The sequence below is a fragment of the Limanda limanda genome, chromosome 10 (assembly GCF_963576545.1).
Source record: "Limanda limanda chromosome 10, fLimLim1.1, whole genome shotgun sequence".
Lineage (NCBI taxonomy): Eukaryota > Metazoa > Chordata > Actinopteri > Pleuronectiformes > Pleuronectidae > Limanda > Limanda limanda.
Window position 1 is genome coordinate 25,522,950 of NC_083645.1, and position 12,461 is coordinate 25,535,410.

Genomic DNA, 12,461 nt, shown 5'->3' on the forward strand with positions numbered 1-12,461 from the left:
TAAAGGTGTTCTGGATGATAGCGGAGAGACGGAGAGAAAGGAAAAAGGAGAGTGAGAAAAAAAGAGTCTGAGCAGCGTCTCCTCTCTCTCTCATGGGGCGTCTATGGAGCCTTTATGAGTTGACAATTAATAGTCTCTGTAGGTTTCCTGAATGGGGAATTGAGACGAATTGTCTCTCGGCTATTCAGCTGCGTTCAAGCGTGCCGCCAGACAAAAAGAAAAAGGAAAAAACCCACGACTGTGAGGGCGAATTACCCATAGGGCTGTTTTTGAAACATTTCCTTTTTGTTTTGCAGACAGAGGCCCTATGGGAAGACCCCCCTCTTACTCCCGGGTGCACTCACGCACACACGTACACATCAACCCGGTGAAATGACCATTTCAAAAAACGCCAGACATCTGCCAAAACACAGCCCGTATATAAAGTAGTGATCTTTCAACAAGTCCATCGCACTGAGAACCATTTAGCCACGGGACCGGTGAGAGAAAACAGATCATATCCAGGCTGACATTTGTTTGTTCGCGCTTGACGTCTGAAGGCAGAAATTATATTCGCTCGTTTCAGTAGCCGCAGAAGGACATGCTACACGCCATTCCCGCTTTTACTCCTCAGACAGTGAGGCATTGATGTAACGGCCGGGGCCCTAAATCAAGGAGAGAGTGCCTCAAATTATGTGGAACTCCAAAGGAATGAGGAGCAAAGTTCTGGTGCACATCCGGAAAAAAAAAAACGGCAAAAAGGATGAAGCTGAGAAACAGTGGGAGATAATGAAATGTGCAGGCAACATGTGAAGGCTATTGAAGTCGTGTTTTGTTTCTTTTTAATCCGCTAATGATGTCTTAGAGCCCGAGAATTCGTCCTTGGCCGCAGAATTTCTTCCCATGCTCGGGGGCTGAAGTGCATACAAATGGCTTGTTAATTAAGATGGATGGTACTTTTAAAAGGCCCATCTTCATGATAATAAGAGAGTTGCACATGTGAAGCGCCGGGAGACCTCCCTGTAGCGAGGAAGTGATTCTTCTCTTTACCGACGCACATGTATGAATGTCCGCCGTGTGATTGGTGCACAGTTTTCATTTCCATCCGTTTGTGTGTCTGTGTGAGAGAGAGAAGCGGCCGAGCTATCTCCAGGCGCTGTCGTCTGCTAGCTTGAATGGCCTCAGCAGTGGGGGGGCTGTCCCTCATTGTCAAGTTATTTGGCAGAAGTCGTTTTTTTTACGCCACCTCATGTTAAATTCATCAACATTTCTCTGTCATTTTCTTTTTGTTTTTTTCTTCTGTTGCCCCTCAGAAAGGCTTCGGATCAGGTTCTCGTGCCAAGCTGTTTCCTGCTGAGGTCCAAATGACCACGGCAGATGTATGGTGGATCCAAAACAAAAAGTTTAACATGCATGACAATCAAGCATATGGATTAGGAATGTTTGGTGTGAAGAAATAATGTCAATATGGTTTGTTGTGGTTGATTTCCATTGCATACTTATTTTAAAACTGCGGATTTACCCAAAGAAACATTATTTTTTCATTCTATGTTGTGTTTTCTGTCCCCCTGGTAAATCTAGGTCTAATATTCATTTTATTTGAAGAAATAATAGTGGTTTGTTGTGGTTGATTTCCATTGCATACTTATTTAAAATATACTTATTTACGTGTTTGTCTGTCCACCTGGTAAAACTAGGTCTAATATTCATTTTATTTCTTGGTCTGGTTTGGTATAACCCAAGCATTCAGTGATAATTAGATAACTGGGGAACATGTTAACTCGTTTTCTTGGTGAGAGTTTGGTAATAATGTAATAATATTTCTGGGCTGCAGCCAAGAGGCTATTAGCTTAGCATGAAGTTTTTTGACTCCTTTGAAAAAGTTTGAAAATGCAGCTAAAATCCAAAGCTCTAGTTTCTTTAATCAGGACAAAATGTATAAACAACAATTTTAGTTTTTTAAGACATGGATAGTAATATTTATTCGCATTGCATTGACTTCCAGGAGTCCAGTCATCTCAGTTCATGTTGTTGTAACAACATCAAATTGTTATTTCTTACACTTGTGTCTAAGTTGTCATGCCCAGCTAAGCTGCTCACTTCCCAGCAACAGTTCCACACTAAACACACTGATAAGAGATACGTGATAGTGATCTAAAGACGGGTCTGAGCTGCGGTGGATTAGAAAAACACGGAACACAGATATAAATACCAAATATAGAAATATCTGAACTCCTATCCATTGTTTAAAGGTATCACTGAAGCCACTATTGTATTTTTAGTTTGGTCAGCATGAAGCTGTGGGTGGCTGTCGCGTTTCATCCCGGAGCATAGGTCAGCCACACACACACACACACACACACACACACACACACACACACACACACACACACACACACACACTCTCTCTGTTGCTGAGCCCAATGTTGAGGTTTTCAGGGGTCGTTCACATAAACACTGGCTCGGGGGGGTGGGTGGGTGGGGAGGGCCTGGAGCTTTTCACACAACAACTCCTGTCTTGGATTAAAGGATCTGTTTTTTCTGCACCACACACACACACACACACACACATTCCCGACTCACTCTGCTCCACTTCTCCACTCACGGTCAAAACTTTATCTTCTTATTTTGACCTCAGTTGTTTGTTTGAACTCCGTCATCCTGATGTTACACACACTCTCTTGCAGTGCCGCCTTACTTACTTACGTGCTAATATATAAGCTGCTTTCACATGGAATTTCACCAGAGGGGGATGCATGTGAAAAGGCAAACGTCTAAATGTGTTACTCTGGAATTCTTCTGGAACTTTCCTGTCTATCCCCTGGTGAAATGTCCGGAAAATATCAGAGTGAAAATTCACAGCACAAGAGTGGACTTGTTGATGTAGTTTCCAAAATATGATAGAAGGGAAACTGGAAGAGTACAAATATTTTAAGGATGAAAGAAAACAACTTTACTAACAGTGGAAACCGATTTTTTTTGTTCTTGATCTGAAAAGTGAAAGTGCACAGATTTCAGAACCACAAACAAACAAGAAGCTGGAACAACTCGTCTTTGATGCAATAAATACGAGTCTAATTAATTCTTAATCCCATCAGTGCCAAACCCAGCCCGGATTTCTAGGTCGCAGAATTAGCGTAATGTCTCGGAGTCTATCTTCCCAGATGTGACTTGTAAATAATTAGGTCAAACCGGAGAGATCTCTTTCACTAATGCATTTCTCTGTCCCAGCCCAGCTCCTGTAAATCTCATGCATTTATCAGCGGCTGACAGCGACTGTAAAATGGAAGCCGCAGTCGTCTTTAAAGCCTCTCGCAGACCTTCCAGAAGTTTTGAAAAGAGATATCGGCTCCATAAAATGATATCTTATATTTACTGCATTTCACTTTCTATCTGTTTAAATCCCTCTAATGTGAAGCCTGACGTTAGGAGCTGAGCCATATGGAACAATCCTCCTCGTGTCAAGACGTATTTCTGACAAATCAGATCCAATTTCAATCAGAATAAGACAATAATTGAACTTTTTGGGACATAACCACAGGTTGAGGAGGTGCTTTTAAGTGTGTAGCTTTACTGCATTTGGAAAAAAACACGATTCTGCAGTGAAATCAAAAGTGCTTATTGTGAAGAATGGCCCCTTCAGAGCTTTAAACTATAAGCTACGTTTTGAAATTTGTCAGCGATCCAGGTGGAGATGACTCTGACTACTTTGTTTAATTCCGAGCAGCATGTTATATTGCCGCTCTCGGGATAAAAGCAGAAGCTTGAGCGTCCAACTCTGGGGATTTTTCCTCTCTTTCATATCAGTTGACGGATTACAAACTCATCTAAGGGCTGGAAAACATTCTCTAACCTCTTGTCCTTTGTGAAAACTGTTTAAAGTTTTTTATTTCCATTAGGATTAATGCAACGCAGGCCCCTTCAAAAGTTGATGTTATCAGAAAATTACAAATGAGTTTATCTTATGTTGGATGCAAAGTACGTTTCAGCAAAGTAAGAGTAAGTGCAGCCAGAGGAAGTAGAAGAATAGTTTTGCTCTGATAGTTGCAGCGAAAAGCTTTTAAAACTTTCAATATCCACAAGAAATGATTAATCTTTATGTACCTCAGTACTTTCTGAGAAGGACAACGTTTATTACAAGTTTATTTTGATCCCTGAAGTGATTACAAATGTGAAAATCAAGTTCTTTTTTGATCTATTTTGTATGTTTTTAGTTTTTTAGCAATCTTAAATTTCTGAGTTGCTCTCCTTTCCCTGGATTGAGGCTTGAAGGATGTAATTGGAGGTAATTGTGGCGAGGGCGCCGTGATAAGACTCACGCAGCGTCAGTGGCACCGACCTGAAGACTCATAGACGTCTGACTCTGGTTCTGCTCTCCTTCCATTAAAGAAAATGTCCTCCGAAAAAAGACAGACAACTGATAACATGGAAATCCATTTCTCTTCCCTCACATCTTCAAAGCATGCTTTTCACAAACAGGCTAATTATTTTGTTTTCTACCTTTCATCTCACAAGACGGAGGAGAGAATGCTTGTTTTGATGTTCGTCTAACCTTTTAATCCAGGGATACAGAAGCACGCTGCGTTTAATAGGCTATGGTAATTTCCCGATGACAGCTTTGAATTGTGCTCCGGCTTCAAGGAGAGCTAAATCATGTCTCCCCTCCATTAGCTCGACTCTGATCTTGCACAAGGTCTAATTAAACTTTCCATCCAACTCTCCCAGGTAGGAATAATGGGGGAAGAGTTATGGCTGTTTATAGCGAAGAAGAAGAAGCCCAGTTTGCACCAGTCATGGCCGGATACGGGACCATTAAATATGGCGATCCATCAGGATTTCGCTCCCTCTCTCCCGTGTGCAGGGATGTGAACGAGCCCAGAGGCTTCTTGAAACCGGACACCGGTCCACATGACCCGGTGGGTTTTTAGTTCTGTTGGATTCTATATCCCACCAGAACCGCTTTGGAGGGAACCTCTGCTGGCCAGGGGTCTGCCGGGGGGCTTGGAGGGGCCGGCTGTAGACAAACACTCTGTTAACAGTTGGTGAAGTGGTCCGCTGAGAGGACAGTGATCCCCTTTGTGAAAACCACTTGTCCAACAATGTCTCTCCCCTCGGTGCTCACATGAGGCCGAGGTGCTTTGTGATTGTTTGCAGGCTCTCCTGTTTTGTTTTGTCTGTCTCTTGCTCTTACTCACTCTTTTTCTTTTTGTTTCCATGGGACTGCAGGAGATTTGGGGGGATGGGTTATGATCGTATCCTGACTTCACTCTTGCTGAGGTTTGGCCGGCGTCCAGCTTTGTCTGCTTTTTCCCGGGCGCACATTCCCATCTCCGGTATGCTCGGATTCCTGTCTCCAGAGCGCGTGCACTTCCCCGAGCCTGACGACTGCGGTCGGAGGATGAATTACTCTGCAGGAGATTGTTTGACAGGTCCAGGCGGTTGCATTCGTACACGCGTTCAATAGAAGCCGGAGCAGGAGCGATCCGTTTGACCTCGTCTCTAATTATTTAGCTGTGTTTACTTTCGCTATTAAAAGACAGAGGCCGAGATGGCATCTTGACCAGCGTCCTTGACCCCCCCGGAGCCCGGCTCATAAATCTCCAGCCAAGGGGTCGAGGACGTTTCATCCAAACAGTTGGAACGACCACGAGGAGGGGCAGCAAGTGAAATAATGAGGCTCTTGTCATCATTGTCTCCAGATGAGCAGTTAGAAGCAGAATTCTATCAACCCAGTCCCTCACGTAGCGTGGCATTCATCAGACGTGCACGGATCATTCCATACGGTTTTCAGATTAAGAAAGGAAAACACAGACACAGGTCTGGGCTTCTTCTTCTAGACGCTCAGTAATCCATTTCCAAAAAGCTCGCGGGATGACAGTTTCCTTCATTCGATACAGTGGCTCCGAAACAGTGCAGGATCTTTTTGGCTAAATAAAGTTTTTTTTCCAGTATGCATGGACTTCACAATCCCCCTGGAAGTTTGATCCTGGTGTTGAAGCAGTTTTGGGACGTCCTTGCTGACCTGCATGGGTGCGGTTTCTCCAGAGGTTTTGGAGTTAGCGGTTGGAAGGGGGGGGGGGGGGGGGTGGTGTACCCTCTCTGTCTGAATATGAGAAGGCGGGTGTGATGACTCTCCTGCTCCTTTTGGGAAATGCAGCAGCTGGATTCCTTGTATTTTTCTGCCTCTGTTGGAATATTTTGCTAACCAGCCCAAGCTGCACCAGCCTTCCTCTCTCCTCAGTCTCTCACAAAGTTTGAAGGCATCGGACCAACGTCTCCTCAGATCATATCAGCAATCACAAACTCTGCATTAATCCTCTGATCACATTAGTTTTGCTTATTTGTTTATCATACTTCAATGGAGTCGGCGTGTTTCAAAGGGATTTTGGTCGCTGACTCTCTTTCCTGGCATTACAACAATTTCTTTGTGCAATTTAACTTTTTGTACTTTGCCAAAAACCTGGATCATAACTTTGAACAGCGCATACGTCTGGCTGTGATTCAGTGATGAAGTGTTATATTTGGAATTGATTCGTAATCCCATTTTTATTTAAACAAATTAGGGTCCAACTCCGGGGCTCAGGAGCAACACGAGTGAGAAGGGATGATGCAAAGTGGAATTGTTCAATCTCAGCGGCCGAGTATAACGAGAGCTGGAAGTCTGCCCCCCCCCCCCCCCCCCCCCCCCTTGACCCCGACTCGTCAACAGCATCTAATGAGACATTTAATCATTTTGAAATGATTGTTTCCTGCAGGAGACGCACCCTGCTCCAGCTTTTACGATCAGATGAGCTCAGCTTTTACAGGCCAACTGTTGCATCAGTTGCACTCAGAGGTCGCTTTTTTTTAAAAAAAATTTGGGGGGGGTTCTGCGGGGTCTGGGTTTTTTTGGAAAGAGGAAAAAATGTCAGTGCTAATGATGTGATTTCTCCCCTTCTCGCTCGGAGGCTGGCGGTGTTCAGTGGAGGAAGCAGTCACCGGATTACTCATCCCTAATGCAAACCATCGCTCACCTAATTAATCTCTACTCTCTACCGGTTATTAAAAACAACTGAGTCGGTAACTGACAAAATATGTGCACAGCCGACACGGGATCGTGCTCAAATCATACGTCTCCGGCTCCTGCAGTGAGTCCACACACCCCCCCCCCTCTCTGCAGTCTGAGCGTTTGGCAGGACGACAAGTACGAGACGTCTCGGAGAAGGAAACATGAAAACTAGTGCTGCTTCCACTTCTCAGATGTGGGTAAAAAAAAGGCAAAAGGTTTATTTGCTCTCGGTGATACAGGTGAAGCTTTCTGCCGTCAGCTGTAACCGCAGCTCTGCTTTCTCCTCACTGTGGATTTGAACGGTGGGATGATGGGAGACATATTTCGGTACTTTCTGTGGCTCTTGAGGTGAAGGTCTGTGCTTTTGATGTCTGCAGACTATTTTTACTTCTATAAGAAAGTCTTTTTTTTAAAGGAATGGGTCAATGTGGAGGGTCAGAGTCAGGGAAGTACTCCGGAAAATGACCAGGAAGGCGAGTCAGGTCATTTTCCAGTGCAGCAGAAAATTGTCTTTGTCAAATGCATAAGGGACCTGTGTAGAGCAAATCGGAAGGAGGACATCATATAGATATTAGATATTTGTATTGTTCTTTCAAGTCCATTGATTGTTTCCTGCTAGATTCTTACATAGTTTTCACAAACAGCCCCTGCATGTGGAACTTTTCATTATTTCATATCTGAAAGCAGCAGTACAGTATTATCTCACAAGCCTCATTTGCAGAGAGTGTATAGAAAAGTCCGCCCCTGCCCCTATTAAATGGCGATTAATGTAATGTATTAAGAATTGGGTCAATGTGGAGGGTCCGAGTCAGAGACATACTCTAGAAAATGTCCAGAAAGGCGGGTTAGTTCATTTTCCAGTTTTTTCAAGAGTGCAGCAGAAAATTGTCTTCGTCAAATGCATTGACAACAACTGGAAAATTTCCAGAGTATCCAGGCGAGGGGCGGTGCCTGTGTAGAACAAATCAGAAGTAGGACATTACGTAGATATTAGATATTTGTAGTGTTCTTTCACGTCCATTGAATGTGAGAAACATCAACTCTTCATTTGCTGTTCAACACTACAACATTTCAGGTAAACGTCTGAAAGCAGCGATACAGTATTATCTCAACAAGCCTCATTTGCCAAAAGTGTATAGAAAAGTCTGCCTCTGCCCCTATTCAATGGAGATTAATGGAATTTCACATATATGAACAGATTTCATTGGGATTATATCTTTGTGGGAAACAGTTCTCCAGATTATCCAATATAACTGGGACATTATTTACTGGAACAAATTGATTTTTAATCTTTAAAATGAATATTCACCAGTTTTAGCCCCAGAAATACATTAATATTCGCCACCATTATATTGGGGTCACTGCAGAAAGCTGCACACACTCTGCTGTGAAAGGAATATACTTTATTTATTTTTGTGAAATAGTCGAACTAACCCTTTAATCTTAAATTCCAAGCGTGAGAAAGGAGAGCAGATTTCAAACCATGTGCTCAGACGTCTGAATTCTCCCACCTGTCTCCTCCTCCGTGTTCCGTCTCCACTCTGGCAGTTTAGGGACCAGATGAATTTATCGCTGCCGAGGTCAAGCTCCTGGACAAATACCTTCCGTCACGTGAGGTCTCATAATCGCCGGCGCTCGGGAAAACCACTCGACGCGTGAATCATTCATCCGTCTCCATAAATAATAAAACCCCTGGCAGCCAGTTAGCAGCACCTGCAACCTGAAACAGGAGTTCGTGAAACACAATCTCTTACCTTGTAAACTAATGTGTTTCACCTGCCGCGGCGTCTGGGTCCCCGGCTCTCAGGTAGAGAGGGAGTAGAACCTCTCTCTCTCTCTCCCCCCCCCCCTCCTGACCTCGCTTCCTCTTCCTCTGATGAATTTTCCACCGAAGCTCTTTGATAATTTTTTATTTTGTCCCGTGGGAGCATTGGTTATGCAAACTGTGGAAGGGTGAGGCGTAATTATTTTCCTCAAAACTGCACTTCTCCCCTAATTAGTTCCCTCCTCAGAAGTGGGCCTTGCATTATTTACACATCAAGGGGACACACAGGGCGGGAGATTAATATTCATTGTTTGTTGACTCGGCCTCATCGGTCCCTCGGCTCGGGCGGCGAGTTAGAGAGTCGAGAAGAGCCGCTGTCATTGTGAACTTGTTTATACGACTTGTGCATCGCCCGCTGCCCGGGACATTCATTTGTCTTCTGTAATTATCTCCGCTCATGCAGAGACACCAGCCTCAGAGTCGGTTTAATAAGTGGACAACATCCTTACCGGGGCACAAGCGCATCACACATGAATGAGTGTTTTCACTGATGAGATTTTGTCGTAATTGTGACATTGCCTCACAGTCAGAGGCATATTTTATTCAGATCTGACTGTGACACCATTTCCACCACGTCTCCCTCCAGCTTCTTCTTCTGGGTCGTCCTTAATGAACTGAACTTTTTCTCTAAGAAGGAGTCGCTGGCAGCTGTTTTCGAGGAGTTTCCTGCTTCTGTTTGTTGCGAAGCAGATTTGCTGGGGGCACGTGGAGTCTGCTTTTCCTGCTAATACCCGGGGTATGAATAGGCCGCTGTATCTGACCCCCCCACCCCACCCCACCCACCCTGGTGGTCCTACGGCCTTGAAGCCTATTTTCTGCTCCACAGATGCCTGCTGGGAAACTCTTTGTCCTTTTTTAAAAAACAGCGTCCATTACAGACCTTTGACAACCTTTCTTTTCCGCATTTTCTTGTTTCATCCGACAAATGCACAGTTGTGTTTTAAAGGGGTTGTGGAAGAGAGGTGGTGGTGGTGGTGGGGGGGGGGCATCTAGTGACGCCTGGCAGGAGAATTACCATAATCACTGTCAACATTAATGGAGATCCTATCACTGGAGAATTTAAACACGGCTTTTCCATATTTATAGAAGCAATAAACAGAGAATGCGCAGCAAAATGTCTGTTATGATTCAAAACGAGTCGTGTTTACTTGCTTTGAAATGCATATTTGCGTTAGTGGATGAGTTTAAGTCGGGGGATGCGAGTCGAAATGTAATATTGCCACAGTAGACACAGAACATCTGAAACTACGAATGTCTCACTTTCCCTGAGACATTTGTGAAGCCCAGCTTGTGTAACTGATTCCCATTGTGCTGCCATATGTAGCTTCTCTGATTCCCTTCAGCAATAAACACATTTATATGTACTGACTATTGCTGTAATAATGTTGTTTCAAGTACTCTTGTCCTAGCTTTTATATAAGTGTGTGTAAAACATTTGTGAAGTTGAAGTTCGAACACAGGGACAGCAGATGGATGTGAATATTCTGATATTAACTTGATTATTACAATAGTCTGAATAAGACACCGACTTGTGAAAAGCTTTTTCGTATTAACTAGAATAAGGTCATACTTGGAATAAGAAATAATCAAATCAAGACATGTAGCATTCTGACCTAGAGTTCCATTATGTAGATATCTTTATTCACATTTTAACATCCTATTGGATTCTTCACAGTATTTTGCAACATCGATATAAAGCAGCGTCCAACTGATTGATGAAGCATGCACTCGATTCAAGAGCAAATGTTTGGTCATAAATTATACTCTGCTGGAAGTTGGAAGAAACAACATTTGTCCAAAATATTGTTTCCTTAATTGAAATTTAAAGGCTTAACCATGAATATCCACATGATCCTTAAGATTAAAAAAAGTTAAATGTCACTTTAATTCATTTAAATCTCATAATTTATCCAAACAATTGATCTAATCCCACTTTTCATTCTCTCCACTGCTGCGTCTGTATTAGATTTAGTTTATCAGCGCTTCATGGGACCGAGCTGGTCCACATGGGGGGTCTGCGGTCCACAGTATAATGTGTGTTTATTTAGGTTTCTAAGACATGAAAGTGAAAATCCCTGAGCTGCAGTTGGTTTTCTCTACTGTTACACTGACTGTACGTCTCCATGGAAACCAGCCTCCAGTCATTTTATAAACTGTGCATTTTCCATAAGCTCCCGTGGCACTGGGGTATATGAGGTCTACCATAGACCCGCAGCTCGGGAGATATGTTAGTTTATCTAGTATCTAGTATGCAGCCATCACTACGGTACAACAGCTAACACAACAAATGCTAATTTAATTGTATTACTATCGAGTACAGTTTAGTAGATAAATCTTCAAGGTTTATTATGCTATCTAGATTCAGCATTAGCGTTAATTCATGTGATTTCAGCTGTAAAAGGCAGATCTTTCCCAAGCTAGCATTAGTTAGCTTAACTCGTTTGTTTGTTTCCGGCTTGAATTTTGTGATTTTACTGCTTTGTGGTGAAATTGTGCAATTGTGAATAATACTTAACGCATAATTTTACATACTAATACACAAGTAGCTTTGGTATTTCACCTAATTAACTTATTAGCTACTTGATTTTTGTTTTCTCGGGCAGTAAAAGCAAACTTGTGTCCTCTTTGTTTAGCTTCTTGGACCATTTGAACCAATGAGCAAGGTCTATGAATTGATCTTTTTATTAGATATATTTAAATTAGTGATTTGTAGTAAGCCTAACCATGTCAAATTGTGTGAATGTTACTGGTCAGACAAAGCTAAGGCTAACTTTAGCCGACCTTGAGCTCTGCTAAGCTAAACACTTTACTGATTCACTGTTGGGGAAAAAAGAAGTGGCTGCTGAGGTTAGCGGTAGCCAACCGTAGCTAGCACTAGCTACAGTGCCATCACAGCGTTTATCGATTTTTCTTGCATACTTGATACAGTTTTTCCTAAATTTACATTGCAGCTGCAGAATCATTTTCATGCAGTTTAACAGATGCAGATTTACTTCAACTATTTGATCTCTATAAAAGACCTCTGGATAAAACAATAATTCAGTATTTTTAACTTTCACTCCAGCGTACGAGACCTCGTCCTTTAACAGATCTCCTCTCTAGCCCTCCATGAGTCGGAGAGTGAGAACTTTCCACTCACCGTGCAGCTTCTCCATCGTCTGGAATCCCAGCGGATCGACATGTTGTGTTTATTCTCCTCCTAACAGCTGTAGCAGGCCGAGTTTGGCCGAGTTCTGACGGAAACTGTGGTGTTTACTCTTCCTCTGCAGGTGGAGATCACGCTGCAGGACGTCAACGACAACCCGCCGGTCTTCCCTAACGATATTCTGGACGTGACCATCGAGGAGAACGTCGGCGACGGCTTCAAGATAATGCAGCTAACAGCCACGGATGCAGACGAGGTAATAGCTCCCCAAGTTTCTATTTGGTCTGACAGTGTTTTTCTACTTTCCTGCCTCCGTTTTCCGCTCCACTGCTCTCGGAATAGATATCCAGGGAGCGATTTGAATTAAAAATATGCTCTACATTTTCTCTTCCTACGTGGTGTAGAAACCACTGCAGATTCAAATGGTTTTATGAGGCTAATGCAGCTGAAAATCGAGCTAAGTC

The 12,461-nt window shown here is 43.2% G+C and overlaps 1 protein-coding gene across 1 annotated transcript in view; it reads left to right on the plus strand.

Moving 5' to 3' along the window:
- The window catches only part of fat4 (FAT atypical cadherin 4), a 114,093-nt gene that overhangs the window by 49,014 nt on the left and 52,618 nt on the right, over positions 1-12,461 (plus strand). The window contains exon 2 of the mRNA XM_061079828.1: positions 12,122-12,253. Within this exon, the coding sequence (XP_060935811.1) occupies positions 12,122-12,253 (132 nt within the window). The remainder of the gene's footprint in view (positions 1-12,121; positions 12,254-12,461) is intronic.